The sequence below is a fragment of the Citrus clementina genome, unplaced genomic scaffold (assembly GCF_000493195.1).
Source record: "Citrus clementina cultivar Clemenules unplaced genomic scaffold, Citrus_clementina_v1.0 scaffold_3, whole genome shotgun sequence".
NCBI classification, from domain to species: Eukaryota; Viridiplantae; Streptophyta; class Magnoliopsida; order Sapindales; family Rutaceae; genus Citrus; species Citrus x clementina.
Window position 1 is genome coordinate 48,973,418 of NW_006262339.1, and position 21,069 is coordinate 48,994,486.

A 21,069-nucleotide genomic window follows, 5' to 3' on the forward strand; every position below is an offset into this window, starting at 1 on the left:
TATTAAATCTCCAAACTTTTTCTTTATTTAAAATTTTTAAATATAATGTGAACTCATTATAATTATTTCTTGATAGTGAGGTGAGTTTGATAGTGGGATGAGTTTGCAAAAATTGTGGGATAAATATAGCACCATCATATAAATTATTATTTCCACTCGACCTTAAAAACAATATATGGAGGTGTACATCACTCACTTACAACGTTATTTGCTTGTTGTCATTAATTTTAATTAAATATTAAAAATTAAGTAATAAAGTTAAAATGGGTTTGAGTCATTATGATATTTCTTTACTAAATAATAACACAATTTATACGTAAGATCGACACAAAATGAATTTGGATAATAGAAATCATTCATATTAGGTTTGATGAATATCTAAAGCGATTTTAAAGTAATTTTATTTAGTTGACCATGTATATATAAATTTTATGAAAATATTAAATAAAAAATAATTTGAATGTTACACACTTACAATCCCTATTAAAAAAATAAAAGAAAGAAGAAAAAGAAAAAAGAAAATTGTCGGTAGTTCTCAAAATTAAAGAAATTTTTATCTGGATTCTCTCTTACAATGACTCAACGACGTTGGCGGGCGGACCAGTGCAGTGGCTTCACTTCACGCGTAACAACTAAAAACCTAAAAAAGTCAATGCGTGGGGAGTAGGTGGGCCGAACAGGAAGAGGAATATGCTACGTAGAGACTTTTGATCCTTCTCTATTTAACCGTCAAACTCCAGCTCACCGGTTTAAACAGTGAAAAACTGATTGGTTTCTTTTCACGCTCGTCGGACTGATTCTTACTCGCAAAAAATAATTTGATTGCAATTTTGGCAAGATTATGATTAAATTATTAAAACTTTTAGCCAGTAACCAAGCATTTGTAATGGGGTTTTGTTACCTTATATAATAACATAACGAACATTAAAAAAAATAACAATTATTTGATGGAAGTTTAACGACAGTGAAAAATTAAAATAAAAGTAATAAAATTTATAAATAATTAAAAATGCCTTACAAGTGTATTGTGTTTGTTTGCTTGTTATGTAAGATGACAAGAGGTGATGATCAAGGCAGACGCTAAGTTTCGTTTAACGTGATAATACGTGGTATTGTTACTGTGAAAGCAAGTAAGTTACGTTAATATTACAGTAACTTAGGCCCTCCCGATGACCAAATATGTAAAAGATTCCTCAATATTGCAGTCAGTGATTGACTGATGACCGTGTGATTCATGCCCTGCTCTTTACAGCCGCATATGTCACAGTTGGATGGATGGTGTAGGAATACACGAGCTTAAACAATGAGACAGCCAAGGATAAAATATCTTCCATGGAGAAAACACTTCCTGAAGATAATTTCTAATTGTAACGGCCGTTGTTAATTGGTCGAAGGGGCTTGCTTCTCCACATAACGAGCGTGAACCACATTTACAATGCAATAAACCCAGATAAGACTGTGATATGACGTTCGCTGAGGATGAAGGTGTTGGGCCCCCTTTAATTAATGTTGCCGAGAAATGTAACATATTTCCAATTACAAGTTCAATGTTGTTTTCGTTGCTTACATGACAAGTTAGTTTGATGTCATTAGGCCGGCTATATGATAAGTACATTATTGTCCATATTCTCTTACGTTGAGCTATATTTTTTAAAAATTTTACCTTAAAATTTTATTTTAAGCGAAACGTATTCATTAATTGAATGATGAAACGAAGCAATTTTTTTTTTATAAGATGATACAACTAATTCTCTAAAAAATTATTAACCACACAACACATGTCTTTTCATTTTGTACATAACTTAGAATAGAGTTTTTTGAGATGTCTATAACTAGTCCTCTCTATCAATTGGTAAACGATAGAACTTGGTGGAAAAGCAACTCAAACACGCATCTATCTATTGTCTAAACACAATGGACAACCTTATTAATTACGAGTAACTTAACGTGGAATTTCCCTTTCAAAAGAATAAAAATAAAAAATAATTATAATTGTATGATATTTGTGGGCCATCTAAAAATTGCGATGATCAAGGGATTTGTCTGGTAGTAATCCTCAGTTACCTGTTTAGATATCATACAATTGCATGGTGAGATTCAAACACCATATAAATTTGGAAATAATGTGGTTACATGTGTTGGAATTCAAAACCTGATGCCGACCATAGTTGAGATAATAATAGTAAAAAAAAAAAAATTGCATTTAATAATTATTCAGAAATAAATAAACAATCACAACCAATTCGGTTAAGATGCCCACAATTATTTGTTGTTCAGTAGTTGATTTCGATTGCTGCTAAAATTTTATTTTTCAAAAAAAAAAAACATTTTAAAGTATTTTAAAATAATTTTACTTCACTGACCAGGGGCGGACGCCATGTATGACCAAAGGGTGCCATGGCCCCCCCTGAATTTTAAAATATTTTGAGATTTTTAAATAAAATATGAATAATTTACACACTGACCCCTATACAATTAAGTTTGGCCCCCCCTTAAATTTATAAGTTTAAATTTGGCCCCCCTTAAATTTCCTCCTGAGGTCCGCCCCTGTCACTGACCATACAATCAGGTTTCTACGTAGTAGACTTTTTAAGTTAATACAGATTATGGCGATCTTCCAAGAATTAATTCAATTAGATATTTAAAGGCAGCAAACTATTGCAGATACCATATAATAATAAGTTCCAAAAATTTTACATAGAATGTCAACATTGGAGCAACGTCGTTTTCAAGTACTGATCAGCCGTCGGACCTATTAGCTGGGTTTGGTAAGGTGTAGCAACGTGGAAGAAACGGTGACAAAGAAAAAATGATTTTGGCTGTTAGGTTCTATTGCTATTATTTTAAAATTATGAATATTTCACATTCATAGATTTTAAACAAATTATAACAATTGGTTGCTGTAGACCAAAAGAAAAAAAAAAGAAAAAAGAAAAAAGAATCGATAGCCAATACCCAATGGCTGTCATTCTTATGGTTATTTATTGGCTGATAATATAGGTCAAACTAACTAATATATGAGATATGTAAATGCAATGCATTCCTAGGGCTAAACTTTTATTTTCGAATAGAATTCTTCTTTTTTTTTAAATTTTTTTGGAATAACATACACGCATTGGAATTGAGTTTGAGAAGGATTTTTTTTTTTTTAACAATCTTTGCCCCTAAAACAAGAAATTTCAAGTGAAAATAAAAGGAGTTGGACTATTGGCACCCCTCCAAAATCTTTTTAAAACCCCTCTTCTATTACAATTACATTTAAGAATAAATACTCTAATATATTTCACATCTATTTTATCTCATTTCAAATTTGTATTTTCTCTCTTAAAAAAAAAAAAATTAAAACTCTTGTATTTTCTCTGATATCAAACTCACACATGTAATTTTTTTTTCTCAAATTCTCTATAATTTTTTCTTCAATTACCAAGACAATCTATTAATAATAAATAAAATACATTCTGACAAAATTATTTGCCTTTTTTTAAAGCTCATAATAAATTTTTTTACATCATAATCTTACAATTATGTTATTTAATTAATTGATTTTTATAAAGAAGTTTATCACCCATAAAAATTTGTTTGTGAGGAGCAAGAAAAGAATATAAAATTAAAAGATTCACAAATTAAATGTGTTTATTTAGAAATAAGGGTATTTTGGACATTAAGCTTAACATTATTGAAGAAGGGGTTTTAAAAGAATTTGGGAGGGGTGCCAATAGTCCATCTCAAATAAAAATCGTAGTTAGGAAGGAAGTCCAAGGAATGAGGCAAGGCCCATAATAGAATTTGAAAATTAAATGGCCTTGTTAGCCCATAATTCCCGCCCACGCACGCGTACACGAATGCGATCCGCCAAAGCCGAATCCGAATTAAAATGTACATATAGGCATAGCCCCCTTCCCGCCACGATCCTTATTTGAAATTCAAAGAATCTGGAAGATAACATCGATCGGTTAAGCAAAAATCACCGATCGTCAATCTACGATCACATAGTTTTCCGGTATATCGACTATCAAGTTAGGGTTTCGATTCCAAAAGTCGGACGAAATGAAGTTGAAGATCAACAAAGCCACCGATCTCAGCTCTATCTCTGTCCTTCCTCCTCACGCAAGGTTTCATACATTTTCTCTACATCCCTTGTATTAACTAACTGTGAAGTAAATTGTGATTATCGTAATTATGCATCTTATCTACTAAACTTTTGTAAATTTTTTCATTCATTTGAACTCGATTTTATTGTTATAGTTCAGTTAAGGTTACTTTAAAATTTTCCTTGAATTCAAAATTGGATATACTTTTCCTCAGGTAATTATTTGAAGATTAACTAGCGCGTCTGATGGTTCATAAAAAAAAATGTCAGAAAAAGTTTCTAATCATGGAGATTTAGTTTTACTAAGCTCAGTTTCCTTATTTCTATTATTGGCTTGCGATCGATGTTGTTACGGAAATTCTGCATTTGAATTTTTTTTTGTTCTCTTGCCAATGATTCACAATTTCGCTGAGATAATATTAGAGAAGGAGAGCTAGTATAACAAATTTATTTTGCTGGAATTTGGGTGTTCATTGATTCATAAGCGATGGCTGCGATTTTATGGCCAAAAGGCGATGCTGTCTCATTTTGAGTTCTGTTTTTTTCTTACGATTTTACGGGAATTGCATAATGCAAACATTTTGGTGATAATATGAAGGAGATCATTTGGACCACAACCATCACAGCTTCGGTCACAACCGTCGCAGTCGCAGCAATCATTTTCGCAGGGACCATCATCTCAGCTTGGCATGTTTTCTCAGCTTTCTCAATCCTCTCTTGATGAAGTTTTGACAAATGAACAGGTTGGATCTCATTTCCGTCTTGTTATTTATTTTTTAAATTTTTTTTTGAGGTTATTGTGCTATTTTATTGGTTTTTCATATTCTATTTGCAGAGAGTAAGTTCTCAAGAACGAGAAAACACTGTGAAGAAGTTTTCTTGCTTGCCCCCAGGAAGTTATACAAGAGAAGACAGCCAAACTCCAATAAGATGTTCCACAAATGTTGTGCGCAAATGGAATCCTGCTTCTGCTCCAGACCAGAGATGTAAGCTTCCTCATTGCGGAATGATAAGGCATTTTTGACATTCTGTACCTTTCTATCATATTCATACAAAAAAAAAAATCCGGAAAATAATTGTTGGTTATATTATGGCATGAATACTAAAATTTTATTTATTGTACAGGTCAGGTTAGTGAGGAACTTGAACGTCGGCTTGGCTTGATGGAAACTTCACTCAACAGGATTGGAATAAACTTGGATTCTGTTCAGAGTGACATCATGCAAGTGAATAGAGGATCCAAAGAAATATTGCTGGAGGGTGAGTTCTTTAATTCTTCAATACATGGAAAAGTAGAAGCTGTGCATAAATTAAAGCAAAGGAAAAAAAAAATGCCAGTGGTTATAGTCTGTGGTATTCATTCTAATCTACAATAATTTTTCAAGTCTATGAAAAAGGAACATGGAACCTAAGTCTTCTTGTATGCCGTTTTAGTGATTCTTACTTTTCATTAATTGTGATTGGGTGTCAATCACATGAAATGTCCAGATTTTGTATTGTAGTTTAAATAATTCACAACTCTCTTTCAGTGGAAGGCATTTCCCAGAAGTTGATAGTCCAAGATACATCACTGCAGCTGATGGTAACAAAGATCTTCTATGACCTGTTTGATTGTTCAGTGTCATGGATGTTTAACTTCTAATGCAGCTAAGATACTGTCACCAGAACAAGGGACAAGAAGACATCAAAACCGGCCTTGATGGTGGCCTGAAATCTCTATCTGATCAACTGGGGAAGGACATATATGAAGACAAGTTTAAGGAGATTTTCTTGGAGCTATCCTCCTTGCCAAAAAAGATAGAAGCTTCACTACTGAAATTGCAGAATGAGCTTTTCAGCTTCCTAACAGAACAAATGAAGGCATGTATGATCAACATTTAATAAATTTGAAATTTTATATTCTTAAGAATTCTTGTGAGATTAATGGCAAATTATAAATTGGATTATTCTTTACCTAGGGTAAATAATGCTTAAACTTCGCTAACCAGTTTTTTCAAGTTATTGCAATTGAAATGTCTATTTCAAATATTTTCATGCTCAAATTCTCTTCTTATTTATCATTTGTTTTTGCAGGCAATGGCTTGTGACCTGAAGAGCCCCACCCAGAAGGTTGAACCGGCTACTGTTCTTTCTCGAAAGGATCTTTGAACTTTGCCTTATAAGGCACCTTAGGTTTATACTTCTTAGTGAGATGCCTTCTAATTCATCATTGCTTTTGTAGGCAATCGCTTCCAGCATGAAGAGCCCCATCCAAGAGAGTAACCTGGCCACTTTTCCCTCAAAAAAGGTGCCATATTCTTCTTAATTGAAGTCTCTTTAGCTCTTCTGAGCTCTTTTTTTTTTTTTTTTTCATGAGCGCAAATTTCTCAGAACGCCTTTAAATTTGTGAATCTGCAGCGTCATGGCCATCCTGCTACTTTTGTTCCGTCAAAAAAGGTGCTATATCCTTTTCAATCAAAGACCCTTTAACTTTTTTCAGCTCTTTTCTTTTTGATTGCATAATTCTCAGAAGGCCTTTTAATTTTGTGAATCTGCAGCCTCGTGGCCGCCCTGTTTCTTCTCAGAAAAAGCTAAGGGCCCCTAAGAAGTGTGTAAAACTCAAACTTCTTACTGTTGGTTTTTGTGCTGTTAAATTAGGTCAATGATATCCATTGTCACTGTCCTGTGGATGAGTGAACCTCAACAAAGGTCCATCCATGGGACCAAATGTGGTCCATGCCACCCTTTTTTTCATTGTCGTACATTAAAACAAAATATGGCACTGTTCTCTTTTCTCCATTCACTATTATCTTTAACAACTAGCAAACAAATATACTACCTACATTATTCATTTCTTCACTTACTGATTGTCTCTGTCCAGATGTGATCACTTGATGTACAGATTCAATATGTATTCTTCAGGTTATCTAGCCAATGGTAAAAGCTTTCTTTTGATTTCAGTCCAGCTGTGCCTCCAGAGGCCAATGTGCCAGAAATTCAAGTCGCTAATGTGGATATGGGAGGTTGGACTTTTGTTAAAAAGGAGCTTGCTACTCTCAAAAAGGGGATGGCCTCCGAGAAGCGAAAACAGAAAGGAGTTTCTTGCGTTGGACAGGTAGTTCTTATTTTCTAATTCTTTTTCAGCCATCCCCTTCGTGCCTTGGCTGCTCAGGTAGATGCCATGCATTCTGATTAAGTGATTTTGCTGCACTTGTCCTTGTTATTAGGAGTTGCACTGTCTAATATTTCTTAGTGCCCTTGACAGTGAATCCCTGTCTTTTACTGTTTCTGGACATTTATTTTTCATGGCCCATTTGAGATGCAATTCTGTCCTGCAGGCAAAAGAATGTATAATTACGATTGATTCAGATGAGGATATTAATGGAGGTTTTTCCTGCTTGATTAATGAGAAGGAAACAGGTAATCAGTGAAAATTAATTTCCAGGGTTACTTGTTTCTAAATTCTAACTGAAATATGATACTATTACTTTTTTGTAAATTGTGCGAAAGGGCATGAACTGCAGAACAAGTGGTTACATTGAGAATTAGTGATTGATTTATCTGATATAAAATGAAGTGTATAAAAAGAAAATTGAAGATGTCCACTATGGAGATTGCTTTTGTTTGTAATTATTGTTTTCGTCTAGCACACGCTTGGATGCAAAGATTTGTTCTCATGCTGTTTGGCATTGTTCAATTGAACCCAGATAAAGTTTTATACAACATATATTGGTTCCAGAGACTGATGTAAGGGGCTCTAAATGAACCTGTATCCTTTTGCAGGCAATAAAAATAAGTTGATACATGATGAGAAGGAAGCGACTGAAAGGATTTTGAGAAAAGCAAGGAGGCGAAAGAGAAAGTATGATAATGCTATAATTATTAATTGAAGGTATGGTTGCGCCCCTTGTTACTATGCCAAGTGTTAAAGATCTGAAAGTTTTTACATTACCCAAGCAGAGAACAGAACTTTTTAATATTTCCAAGGAAATAAGAATATCTTTTGTTTACAACTAAGAGATTAAAGTTTGTTCATCCCCGACATGAACTAGTCTTCCCATGAAATGGCTGGCATTACTGGTTTAAACATATCATCATTTGTTAGAAAACACTACATCTCAATAGTAGCATCTCTTTGATATCATGTTTATGAAGCAAAGATCATTTGCGGAATTCATGCTGAAGCCCCAGCTACATTAGAAAATTCCCTTTTCCATTTTTTTAAAAATATATTTCCCTACCTGTTATTTTGTGTTTTTTGCCCTCCCACTTCACACCTACTTAGCTATGCGCGATGCAAGGTTGAATGTCTATGCATTCCTAAGTGTAATTCACTAACTGGGCTGTCTCTGCGCTGTCCCATAACGGAGCAAGTCATCTCAATTGGGCATTCCCCACCCATATCAACTGAAGGCCCAAATGTGAGTTGATCTTACAACCCTTATTTACCATCACCAGTATAGCGCCTTTATTTTTGCCTTAAATAAAGCAGCCAGGAGCCTTTTTGCCTTTGTCTGAGCCCCCGAGGACAACCACACTTCATTTAACTAAAGTGTTTTTGAAGCTTAGAAATCTGATCATGTAGCTGCCATTGTATACGTTATCGTGTGTGATGTAGACGTGCGTTAAGATTTTAATGAATGGGCTGTTTTGTGGGCTCTACAGCCCTCTCAATAAATTCTTGACACAAGTCCTGCTGCGCTCCAAATCATGCGCGATAGAATGCATAAGATCCGTACTTGAGCTTAACTCCCTTCCACCTGAATTGAAAAAATTACCTTAACCAACACTTTGACACGACGATGATAATACAAAAGTGTTACCCTTCAAAGACAAAAAAAATAAGAAAAAAGGAGGGATCTGTAACCTGATAGATTGATGCCTTCTTCTGCTTACATTTTCCTTTTCGGAAAGGAAGGTTCAAGTCGGGTTAAAGTCATGCCGCAAATTGATGTACGAAAGTGGGTGAAAATTGATTTTGCTTTTACTATGACATATGAATAATAATCTTGGTCCGGTCTCAGCCACTGCAAAGCCAACAAGTGCTGCCTAATAATCTAAAATCTATTTTTATACTTAGCATAGAATAATTTGGCCAGATTATTCTTTCCTTGGAGACATACATAAAAATCATTTGTCGTCCAAGAAAATAAAGCACAGAACAATTTTGCAAGATCGGGGCCCTCAACGCACTAAGGGGTCGCACAACTTTCCATTCTAGAGAAAAGAGGACACCCGTCCAAAGTTGTTTATCTGATTTTTCAACGGATTTGCATAAGCCTCCACTGACAAAGCAATAAGATATTATAATAAAATATTGTTTTACATTTTTTTTTTCTTCCATTCCTTCAACCAATGATTAGATTGGATGAACAATCCCTTGTTTATTTCTATAAATCGACGCTATCTTGTCTCATTCAAAGACAGAGACACGAGGGAGATTTTATGAATTTCCTTGATATCCAAACTCATTTTTCAAAACTTTCTATGCCGAGGGGGTGGATGCTAGCTACAGGCTACAGCCCACAGCGATCAATGACGAAGAAAAAGTATCACATGACAAAAATTTATGATTCTTTTTAGATGTGGCCGTCAATACACTATGAAGATAATGAGTAATCATGAAAGTTGCCCAACCCAACTCGTAGTGATTCATGTTAGATTAAAAGTGGATGTCACTCAAAATATAATGAACGGGTATGATCACTTTGTTGGGAGTAATGCAATGAATTTAATTACTTTATATTTAAACTTTACCAGTTGTGGTGTAATATGTAAATTAAAAAGGCATTATTCTTGGCTGTCTCCTTATGGAGCATCCAATGTTCGATGCTTTACATCCCCACTCCTGACAGCCGGACCGGAGAGATTAGACGCCCCATCTTTGATTGTTAAGATATAATCATCATATTTTTGTGTATAGTGTGAAGCAGAAGATCACACAAAGATCGTTGTATAACTGTCCTCCTCATTATTGATTGTAAGTAATGTCATTCATTTAATTTATTTTATGTTTTGTAATTGAGTGGTTAATTGTTCGAGTGGTTGAGCTTTAATCTTATATATTAAAGATTTTATGACTGTGTCCACCAACTGAATAAACAATCGGCTTTAGAAAGCACGACAAAAATACCCATCCTGGAGTATAATTTCTTATTAAATTAAATTATAAAGAAAAGGGGGATCGGTTTTTCATTCGTTAGTATATATATCTTTTATTATTATTATTTGTTTTTGGGGGGGGGGGGGGTGCTTAGGGCTTACATCTTCTTGTTGTGGCCTTCACATCATGATAACCACCTCGCTATGGAAAACCATAATATAAAAAAATCAGCACTAAATTGGATATTTGTATGATGATATACGATAAGCTAATCTCAATCAACCATATATTCTCCAAATTTTGGCTAGACCTTATTGAGTTCAAATGTACACTCATAAAACTACTAAAAATACTAACAAGTAAGTAATTTAACACATTTATTTCGCTTAATTACGTTATTGTATTTAATTCAGATAAATAATTATATTTTTAACGCTTTGTTGAGTCATATAGAATGCTTTATAAGGAAGCCATTTTCAAAACATATTTATATTTTTACATAAAAACAATAATATCAAGAAAAATGTTGTGTGCCAAAATTCAGAACCTTGACCTGTTTTTTTTTTTCCCCTTAATACTATATGTAAATGATTTATCTCAATACTGACCATGAAAGATGAGTCTCTTGAAACTTGAACTCATTTTGTTCCAAAATACACTCTTGGTTTGATTGACGGCTAAAGGGTAATGTAATTAGTAATAAGATTACTTTAAGATATTCTTCAAAATACACAGACTAAACGAATACTTGATTTAAAATATAAAGATTAAATAAATATTTATCTCATTATAATATCATTTAATAAATAAGTGTCATATTGTCACTTAAATGAAATATTATAATATTATTTGACAAATCTATTCAAACATTGATATCAAATACTCTAACCACTGTTTCCTTGTTTAATATATTATGCACATACATAATTTTAAAAATAAAATTACGGTGATGGAACTCATAGTCTCCATTTGCATCCCATGTTGATAGTCTAGACTCCAGATAGTGGATGAAAAAAAAAAGAAAGAAAGAAAGAAAAAGGACGACGATTGAATCATCATCAATAAATGTTTGTTGTTGTTGTTGTTGTTGTTGCTGCGATCCTTGTTCTTCTTCTCTCCTCAATTATCTTCAAGTATCTTTTAGTCTAAGCAAGCACAAAGCTGCTGCTTCCAATTCTGCATGCAAAAATCATAATTCCTCACTTTATGAAAAAGAAGAAAATTGATTTGTTACTCACTCCCGTGTTAGTTATATTGGTCGTGGCAAGGTTAAGACAATAAAAATATTTGTTAAACGGTCTCAATCCGTCATAATTTAAGTTCATTTGTGCAATTAAGGCCAAGGGTTGGTACCACATTTCATATTATTTAGCGGTCCCTGTTCGGTGGAGTCACTACTTATGATCACTTAAACCAAAACCAAAATGATCAAATACCGATCGCTAGCTTCCATGCATATTAAATAGATTCCATTACTTGGTGTAACAAGAATTGGATACTTATCACTTTCTCATTATTAATAATTGATAGACCATTCATTGGCTTTCACCAAAATCTAATTTTCAACTTAACCAGATTCAATTGCATATACATATATTAATATATATATATATAGACACTAGATAGCATTCAACTGATTTTTTTTTTTTTTTTAATTTTTTCATTTACGTAAACTCTCCACGCAGTGGTTCCTCTAGCGAGGTGGTGGTGGTTAGCTATTGTCTCATATGGGCCTTCGTGATTGGACAAAACGGGTCGCTTTTAGAGTTGGTAAATGCAAGTGGTCCCACCTTTTTTCATTTATCAGGGGCCCATTTGGACTGCATTTAGGCCCAACTGCTCCTCACGTGGGCGGTATACTGGCATTCCAAAATTTGCACTGCATGCTTCTTCAGCTGGCTTGCATATATTTTTCACTCTCGAGTAAAAAAAACCCGTGCGTTGCGTTGTCTTGTTTATTGTCTAATGCGTATTCCTTGCAGGGTAAAACGACAGTAAAATTTATAGAGACATTTTAAATGTAGGTTGAAGATTGGATGGTATATAATAAGATTTCTTCTTCTTTATTATTATTATTATTATTATTATTATTACTATACTAAACAAATAAATTGAGTATCTTGTGATAACAGCATTAAAACTAATCATTTTCACGAAAATAATGACGCGGCATAAAATAGTAATTGTAGCCCATCGAAGACCCGATACTGTATTTCACAATGCATAATTCCACTGAGAAAAGAGTGAAAATTAAGCAGATTAATTTGAATTTAAACCTCAACATCCATGATTACTACCATGATGGCGGGTTTGACCAAAGGTGCTTTTATGCTTGGAGTCAAGAGCAAGGCAAAAGCCACCATCCATATATCATCATTAATCTACATCATATTTTTAAAAATGACATTCCATATTTGTTATTTTTGTCACCATTGTCCAATACATGAAAACTAAAATATAAAAAGCAAAATCAAATTATAGAGCTTCAGCTTCGTAGATTTGTCGATTTTAAGTACGTAGTCCATTGTGAAAACAAACAAATTTTGGTTTATTTTTCAGAGTCATTTACGTTTTTAGCCTTCATATTTTTCAGAGTCGTACGCGCATACGCATGGTAAATGATAATAAGGAATCTGGGACTTGCAGCCGACAGCGCCCATAATCTCTCGCGCACTATCTCAACGAAAAAAGTACACCCAACAACAACTCCTCCTCAACAGAGAGACAGAAAGAGAGAGAGGAAGAGGGCAGCCATTTATTTTATCAACATTTTCCAAATATTGGCTACTGACTCTGACGATGATGGTTAAGCGTGAAGCCTCTGCAGGCGTCAGTCACACACAAAGACAGAGCTGAAATAAATTATTAAGAAAAAGGCTAAAGAAGTGACGTAGCAATTGCAGTGGAATTCACAATTCAGCAGCAGCAGCAGAGACTTTTCTTCATCACGAAGGCACAGGGCTCTCTCTATTTCTTTACTCTGTTTCATTCATTCAAGATGGGCCCATCAAAAACACAAAACCCACCCGTCACGTATTCTCCTCTCCCATTTCCATTTCCACTTCCACTTCCACAGTCAGACAACAACAGTATTGTAAAAAGTTCTGTCTCTCTCTCTCTCTCTCTCTCTCTGCCCGCCCGTTTGAGAATTTGCTTCTTCAAAATAATAATAATAATGGGTCGGTGCTAGATAACGATTTCGGGGTCTCTTTTTTGGCTGTCAAAAGATACCCACTTTGATAAAAGTCCTTGTTTTCGCTTTTCTTTTTTCCTTGGTTTTTTTTTTTCATTTTTTGGTGAGCAACATCTTTGACAATTGACATTGAAGAAAAAAAAAACTAAACTTGGTTCTTGAGTGTTGCTGATACGACGTTGAAGGAGAGGTTTTCAATTAGTACCCGACAAAAAAAATAGAAGAAAAAAAAAAAAGCAAATAATCCAATCCAATTTAGTTTTTTCGGAATTTTCTATGTGGCCTTTCACAAAATCAAGATTGGCAAGGCTTGAATGTGGTTCAAAGACATCCTCGTCAGTCATCAAGTTGATCCTTGTTTAGTCTTTGTTCATGGTTAAAAGGCTTGAAGGTGAATTTTTTGAGCTATGATATGTAGTTGTGAGTTCTGATGATGAAAAATAATTGGTCTTTCGTTGAAGGGACGATCAAATTATCAAAAAGCCTTTTGCTGGTGAGAGGTTTGAGGCAAAAGCAGGTTTTGATACCTTGCCATCCAATGAAAGCTTGTTAAGCTTTCGCTTTACCCTGCGTGGTGATTGGAAATTCGAATATTATTTGATAGTTAACATCTATCTGCAGTTACTTTTGCTATTCTTCTTGACCATTCCGAGTAACTTAAGGTATGTATTATTTTTTTATTTCCAAAATAATTAGTTTCAGAACAGATGGGGTTGGGAATTGTATGAACAAAATTTAAGCACTTTGATAAGTTGGAAAACAGATCATTTTTAAGGCAATGCAAATATGATGATGTACGAAGTGGATGTGTCGTGTATCGCATTCTATTCTGGTGTTGATTGTTCTGTGGTGATCTCGTGTTGTTAGCATGTTTTCATGTTTCCAGTAATTCTGCTTATATTTTACTTACCCCTCTAGATTCTGAAATGATTATACCTGTTGGCGATTCAGCTTGAATGAGAACTCTTTAGTGAACATGCATCCTGTCACCTCGTGGGAGCTTATGTAAAATAGCTGAACTAGAAAACCATACTTGTAACCGCAATAGTTTACATCTTCTGTGTTTCTTTGCATGCGGTTCATTTTTCTCTTATTTTTATGATCTGATGCTGTCATTTCAGAACCATCAAACGTCCTCTAGTATGGTCAGAAAATATTTTTCATTGAACTTTAATGATTCTCTTGCTTTGTATGCATGCGTGTGAATGAGCGAAGGAGAAAGGGAGGGGGTGGGCTGCATCATCGCATTATTAAAACTGCATCCTTTCATCCTTTTGAGTTGTTTGCAGTCTCATGTGAATTATCTTGTCCTTCTCTACATCAAATCAGTGATCATTGATGAGGAGGAAGCCTTTTGGATCTTTCAGTTCTTGCGTTAGAAGCGGTATTCTGTGTGAACTGTTTCGTCGGATTTTCTTTATCTAGGGAAAGAATTTGGTGAGGAGAGCATAATTACTTCAAAGAATCATTCTGATCATTATGGGGAAAAAATCACAGAGACGCTCTGTGCGATATGAGAAAGATCAGTTAGGCTGTATGTGGGGCTTCATAAGCATTTTCGACTTCCGTCATGGTCGATTTACTCAGAAAATGCTTTCAGATAGGAGGCGTACTGGCAAACTTGCATCTGGTAAGAACTCTGTCTAAGATCAACAAGATTTGAAAGATTATTGCCCTCTCAAAAGCAGATGCCAAGTCTCTTTAAGTGCAGAGAGATAGTAGTAATAACATGCAGGAATTTTTCGGCTACTTGTTGCTACTTAATCTTCTCTAAATTGATGTCAGTTATGGAAAAAAATTATCCATATATATGTGGAGTGTTTTTTAGTCATTAATGACAGACAATAGGTTGTGATTAATCAAGTTAATCAAATAGTATTTTCACTCTTATTTGTTGAATCCCTCTTGCAGGTGCTCGAGTTCCAATCAATAAGCTTGACATGTTGACTTGGATTGACAATAATGAAGGAACCTTTGTAAGTATTTTCGATTTACACAAATTTAAGTGTTTCTTTTGCTCCTTTTATTTTCTAAATGCTTATTGCATTACTACTGGGTGAACTGTTTTGATGTCAATTGACACTATTTTATGTGTTTCAGGATGGTGAAGAGAGTAGAAATGCGGCAGCTAATGCTGGTAAGCCAAGTGTGAAGAAACTCATGGACGAAGAGATGATCAATGAGCAAGACACCCAGAACAAGATAAACAATGCTGAAGCAGAACCAAAGAATTCTCATTTGGAACAGGGAAGCCCTAGAAAGAAGGCAAGCAAAAGAATGAGAAAAACTCGGAAGAAAAGCTGTGATAGCATCAATGATTTAGATGCCTCTGAAAGTTTAAGTGCCGAACAGCCCTTTCATGAGAAATCGGAGCATCAACATACAAGTAGCCTTGATATAGACAAGGTAATGGAAGAGTTCTGCCACCAGATCCATCAGAAAAGTATAAGTTATATGAATCATGAACAGCCAGGTGAACTTCACAGGCGATTACACCAGAAGAATCCTGATTTTGAAGAAAAATTGAGGGAAGCTATCAAGTTGTTAATAAGTCAGAAGCTCGTTAAAGGTAAACAGCATTCAGAAGATGGGCCAATCCACCTCTCCAAAGAGCTTATGGATGCTCTTCAGATTTTGGGTTCGGATGGTGAAATGTTTGTGAAATATCTACAAGACCCAAATTCACTGTTGGTCAAATGCGTTCAAAACTTTCCAGATGCACAATTGGACAAAGACGAGGACTCCACTTCACTCGCAGGATCCACTTTGTCAGAGCAGGAGATGGGTAATAATAGACAATCTGATGAGCTTGTCAATCATAAACAGAGAAGGTTTTTCAGGAGAAAGGTCAAGTCTCAGGAAAGACGCCCACCAAATGGAGAAAAGAGACCTCAAGATTCAAATAGGATTGTTATTTTGAAGCCTGGACCAACAGGCTTCCAAAACTCTGGAGCTGAGAGCACTGTTGGCTCATCACCAGAATCTCATTATGTCCTCGGAAATAATGGGCCGAATGAGAGAATTGGTTCCCACTTCTTTCTCACAGAAATTAAAAGAAAGTTGAAATATGCAATGGGAAAAGAGCAGCATAGTAGTCAAAAAGGGGATTCTTATGAGTGTCAAAAGCTGGGAGATAGAGACAGAGGCATTAAGGAGAATGCTGGAATAAACTCTCCAACTAAAGACCATTTCTTTATTGAAAAAATTGCTAGACCTGTTGGTGTTAAAAATGTGGACAAGACTGGCAAGCTAAAGGACAGTGAATTAGGTTCAGGACACAGAAGTGCTGATTTACCTAAGCAAAGGGTATCTAGTATCTATATTGAGGCCAAAAAACATCTCTCTGAGATGCTAGGCACTGGGGATGAAATTCTTGATTCTTCTAGCAGATATGTTCCGAAAACCCTTGGAAGAATTCTCTCTCTTCCTGAATACAACTACTCTCCTGTTGGCAGCCCGGGAAGAAACTGGGAGGATGGCTTTGTAACTGCACAGATGAGATTTGTTAACTCAGACAAGTATCAGAAGGTGAATGACAACTCATCATCTCTGAACCAAGAGAGCCCGAGCTGTCATCTAGGTCAAACAACAAAAAGTTTGGAGACTCAGCCATGCATTTCTGATGACAACTCTGACTATAAAATAGAAACCCCTACCTTCAATTCAACTATCGTGGTTGAGCAGATTCATGATAATGAAGTGAAAGAAACCTCTTGCTCTGATGGAGATGACAGGAACTCTATAGGTATGGTGTAGTCAATTAAACAATTTATGGTAACAAGCATATTGATATATCCTTATCCCTGTGTTCAAATTCTTTATTACTTAGCCTTCCATAAAATATCTGCAGGAGAGATGGAAATTATAAAAACAAATGAAATTGTAGTCCTGGAGGAGAGCAATGTCTTGGATGCTTCCTGCCAACCAACCTGTGCTTCCAGTATTAAAGACAATGACCATAACAGTGATGAGTCTGAAATATGTAATGAACAAAATTGCAGACGTATAAAAGAGGTAACATCACATTAGGGTACATGTATGTTGTTCTGCCCCATTGTTTATCTCTTTTCATCTTGTGGATCATTTTCTTCTGCTTCCAGGAGCTGGAGTCATCTGAAGATAACCAACTCCCTTCTTCTCCATTAGCATCTCCATCAAACTCTTCGACCACCAAGAAGGTTGACGATCAAGAGACAGCTATTGACGTATTAGAGCGCCCAAGTCCTGTTTCTGTTCTTGAGCCGCTATATATTGAGGATGATGTTAGCCCTGCAAGCACCAGATCCCTTGCTGGTAGGGTTTATATGAAGTGTTTAATATATTTTTATCCAATACTTATTGCTGAGTTTATTTTGACACTACTTTTGGGTTGATTTGTTAATTCACTTACAAATCTTCAGGTGATATACCGATGGAACCACACCGAATTCAATTTGAAGAACATGCCTCTTCTGCTGTAGTTCCAAGCATCCAAATGAAAAGTTCCGTGGACAAAGAATCAGTTTTTGAGTATGTAAAGACTGTGGTACAAGCCTCTGACTTGAATTGGGATGAAGTTTGTATGAAATCACTTTCTACAGACCAGCTTCTAGACCCCTCATTGTTTGAAGAGATAGACTTCTTACCCAACCAGCTCTGTTATGAACAGAAACTCCTGTTTGATCTTGTTAATGAAGTTCTCATGGAGATTTGTGGGCACTATTTTGGTTGCTCACCTTGGGTATCATTTGTTAAACCCTACATCCGGCCTGTCCCGGACAAAAAAAACTCCCTTTGTGAGGTTTGGGAAGGAGTCCTATGGCATCTCATCCCACTGCCACTGCCTCATACACTAGACCAGACTGTCAGAAAAGACATGGCTAAATCTGGAACGTGGATGGACCTTCGATTTGATACTGATAGTACTTGTATTGAGATGGGGGATGCTATTCTTGAAGAATTGATGGAAGACATCATATTAAGCTGTGTAAATGAAAGTCCTGAAGGAGGATGTCCATCGGTTCTGGCTGAGTTGAAGGAAAGCGAAGGCAGCACCAACTCAGAAGATGGATGTCCACTGCTTCCAGCTGACTTGAAGGAAAACAACATCAACATCTAATTGTAAATCAGAATTCTGCTTTTTGTTCATGCCAATAAATTGCGAACTACCTTGCATTGGGGTACTCTCTTGAGCATCAGGTGGAGAGCAATGGCTGTGCATCAGCTCAGAGGCGGCTCATTTAGTGCTCTTGCAGTGTGATCTGGGGATCAATTTGACACCTGACTTTGCCACTGAAATCATGTAGATATACATAATCTTGTTTGTCATTTAACCATACCTGGGAGCCTTCTTTTGCACAAATCGTTAGTTGAAGGATCTCTCATGAGCAAAGAGTAACTCTGCATTGCAAGTGCTTCTTGCACCAAAAACGCTTGGTTTTCACTGCTGACGTTTCCAGAGTCGACAGAGTCAAGGCAACAACTTGCATTTCGCTCAATAATCAATAAAAGTCCACCTATTTTATAACTTACAGAATTTGTGTGTTGATTTAGTTGAGGGTTTGTTTTCAGTTGGTTTGATTCCATTAATTAATCGTTCATGTTTTTAGTTTTAGTTTCTTTTGTTTCTCTGATGCATTTACAAAGTTTGGAGTGTGGCGAGTTTTTTGATGTATTTCATAGGAAACGGATATCACCTTGTGTTAATATATACAATAAAAAGCTGCTGGGTGTTGAACATCGGATTATTGAGAACTAATGCAGAGAAAATAGGTTTATTGTTCCCTTTTGTTTTCCTCAAACTTGGAATACACTACTTCGGACGATGGGATGATGGTTGCATATGAACAGAAGAATAATCACCGTCTTACAACAAAGAACTACGCCTGATATGATACAGATTTAAAAGAGTAACACAGAACATTAATTAATAAAAAAGATTTCCTCCGAAAATGAATCATCAGCTGGGAACAAATTGGAAAATAATCAAGAGAATTATATCACCATCTATCATAAAAGGAAATCCTGTCTGTGTAGACTCAGTTTTATCAAGCATCAGACCTGGGGTCAGTATCAAATTCAATAATAACACACAATTCCATAAATTAAGTCTTGAAGATGTGACGAGTTATTTCTGTTTCTTCAATGCTTGTAAGGATGAAGTTGGTGGAGCTGGTCTTCTCTTTGCAAATGTACTAGTTCTGCTTTCCGAATCTTCAGCTTCATCTTCATCATTGTCACCATGGCCATCTCTAATAGAGGGAGTGGACTCCTCAGCAGTTTTGGCAGCATTTCTTTTTCCAGCATTCAAGCTGACCTGCAACTTTCTTTCAACAGGATCATTTGAGGGTCCAATTTTTGATTGGCGTGAAACTTTTGCACCAAGTCCAAGCCTACGACAGCATGAGGAAAGTTATTCCCAACATCCTACGATGACAAAATAAATTTATAGTCAGGTTAGGATGAATATACTGACCTAGAAGGCCTGGCCTCTGGTTCTATTTCGGTTGGTTCATCCTCTGCAGCTTTGGTCATATTATCAACCCATTGTTCAGCCTGCACACCCGCCAACAACGTCAAATACAACAAAAAGGATCAAGGTTCAGCATAAGCAAGCGCGGACACTTTTTCTGTTGCTCTATGCATGTATACGTCTGCCCAATTGATGAAAATTTGTCCATGCATTTCGAAGTTTGGGGAGTATGCAAATATTTTATACTACCTTTTGTACAATAACTGTTTCCACAGTTTGAAGGAAAGGGCGGCGATCACTGAATAAATTGGGTCAAATCAATCTCCACAAGTTCAGAGCCCACAAAGGAGTAAGGAGTAAAACAACTGACAGCCATGTTCATTATTCAATATCATGCAATACAAACTTACCAATTTCAATGCTTTATCCAACTTGAAAATTTGGGGAGGCCCGGTTTTCTGTTGCATCTCGGTGCTCATAAGTACTTGCCAAACCAATGCACTTTATGACTTCAACGACAACTCTTCCCCTGCCCCAGCGAGAAACAAAAACTTTCTCACAGTCAATTTTACAAACACTTTCCGTGCAAACCCATCTAAAATAACCCCGGGTTACTGCCCCTTTAGCAAAGCCAATAATAAAAGCTCACCACTGGCACGGACTACCGAAGGAATCTTGAAATGGCAAAGTTACAAAAGATAAACAAACAGTAATGAAATCAATAAATGTCATGATTGAATTCTAATTTATGGCACTGACACTGATCATCAACAGCAAAAATTTTAGAAAACCTTTATATGTATTATAATTAATTAATATATGAATAACGCGTGAAATTGAATTTAATATAATTATTATGATATTATTTATTTATTATATTACTGATACAGTACTTAAAATGTGTTCTAAAATTTCTCAATCTAACAGTAGCCAAACAATTACTTTCTTCGAGTAAAATACTGAATACACTCACCTTGTCCAGTGTTTAGGCTGCAGCCATGGCTTCACAATCGTCAACCAGAAACGAACACTTGGTTCGTTCCCGTTGCCTTTTACCTTTTTATAGTCTTTTTTTTCTTTCTTTCTTTCAAATAATTTGTCTCATTTTAAACGACAGCGGGTGGATGGTCTCTGCCATCCCTTAAAATTCTTCTAATTGATATTTTTTAAATAACTAAAAATAAATTTATTTATTTATCAAAATTGAATTTAATATTATATTTTAAATTTTAGTTAGTTAATAATTTGTAAAG

The 21,069-nt window shown here is 35.5% G+C and overlaps 3 protein-coding genes across 7 annotated transcripts; 2 read left to right on the plus strand and 1 right to left on the minus strand.

Moving 5' to 3' along the window:
- The first annotated feature begins 3,935 nt into the window (after positions 1–3,935).
- On the plus strand, positions 3,936–8,134 carry LOC18045894 (protein PAIR1). Its single transcript, XM_024189049.1, has 13 exons — positions 3,936–4,112; positions 4,689–4,833; positions 4,926–5,076; positions 5,216–5,350; positions 5,620–5,672; positions 5,756–5,950; positions 6,164–6,199; positions 6,312–6,377; positions 6,488–6,526; positions 6,628–6,677; positions 7,031–7,184; positions 7,408–7,489; positions 7,853–8,134. The coding sequence occupies exons 1-13, from the start codon at positions 4,048–4,050 to the stop codon at positions 7,957–7,959; spliced, it is 1,278 nt and encodes a 425-aa protein (XP_024044817.1). The 5' UTR covers positions 3,936–4,047; the 3' UTR covers positions 7,960–8,134.
- Positions 8,135–12,836: 4,702 nt separating this feature from the next.
- On the plus strand, positions 12,837–19,081 carry LOC18045896. Of its 4 annotated transcripts, none has more exons than XM_006444968.2 (7): positions 12,837–14,027; positions 14,581–14,995; positions 15,277–15,341; positions 15,466–17,110; positions 17,216–17,379; positions 17,466–17,658; positions 17,766–19,081. In XM_006444968.2, the coding sequence occupies exons 2-7, from the start codon at positions 14,845–14,847 to the stop codon at positions 18,461–18,463; spliced, it is 2,916 nt and encodes a 971-aa protein (XP_006445031.1). In that variant the 5' UTR covers positions 12,837–14,027; positions 14,581–14,844; the 3' UTR covers positions 18,464–19,081. The 4 variants fall into 4 exon arrangements, with proteins under 4 accessions (XP_006445031.1, XP_024043681.1, XP_006445030.1 ...); XM_024187913.1 differs by having other exon boundaries at positions 14,655–14,995; XM_006444967.2 differs by having other exon boundaries at positions 14,695–14,995.
- Positions 19,082–19,293: 212 nt separating this feature from the next.
- On the minus strand, positions 19,294–20,903 carry LOC18047020. Of its 2 annotated transcripts, none has more exons than XM_024188944.1 (4): positions 20,790–20,903; positions 20,227–20,345; positions 19,820–19,899; positions 19,294–19,736 (listed from the first exon to the last, which is right to left on the minus strand). In XM_024188944.1, exons 2-4 carry the CDS (start codon positions 20,293–20,295, stop codon positions 19,472–19,474), a joined length of 414 nt encoding a protein of 137 aa, XP_024044712.1. In that variant the 5' UTR covers positions 20,296–20,345; positions 20,790–20,903; the 3' UTR covers positions 19,294–19,471. The 2 variants fall into 2 exon arrangements, with proteins under 2 accessions (XP_024044712.1, XP_024044711.1); XM_024188943.1 differs by having other exon boundaries at positions 20,227–20,490.
- Positions 20,904–21,069: the final 166 nt, after the last annotated feature.

Coding starts and splice junctions, on each gene's coding strand:
- LOC18045894 (XM_024189049.1), top strand. CDS start 4,048: ATGAAGTTGAAGATCAACAAAGCCACCGATCTCAGCTCTATCTCTGTC. Junction 6,527..6,627: donor CTTTTGTTCCGTCAAAAAAG/GTGCTATATCCT, acceptor GTGAATCTGCAG/CCTCGTGGCCGCCCTGTTTC. Junction 7,185..7,407: donor GAGTTTCTTGCGTTGGACAG/GTAGTTCTTATT, acceptor TCTGTCCTGCAG/GCAAAAGAATGTATAATTAC.
- LOC18045896 (XM_006444968.2), top strand. CDS start 14,845: ATGGGGAAAAAATCACAGAGACGCTCTGTGCGATATGAGAAAGATCAG. Junction 17,111..17,215: donor AGATGACAGGAACTCTATAG/GTATGGTGTAGT, acceptor AAATATCTGCAG/GAGAGATGGAAATTATAAAA. Junction 17,659..17,765: donor AAGCACCAGATCCCTTGCTG/GTAGGGTTTATA, acceptor ACAAATCTTCAG/GTGATATACCGATGGAACCA.
- LOC18047020 (XM_024188944.1), bottom strand. CDS start 20,295: ATGAGCACCGAGATGCAACAGAAAACCGGGCCTCCCCAAATTTTCAAG. Junction 19,900..20,226: donor TGGATAAAGCATTGAAATTG/GTAAGTTTGTAT, acceptor GCGGGTGTGCAG/GCTGAACAATGGGTTGATAA. Junction 19,737..19,819: donor CCAGAGGCCAGGCCTTCTAG/GTCAGTATATTC, acceptor ATGCTGTCGTAG/GCTTGGACTTGGTGCAAAAG.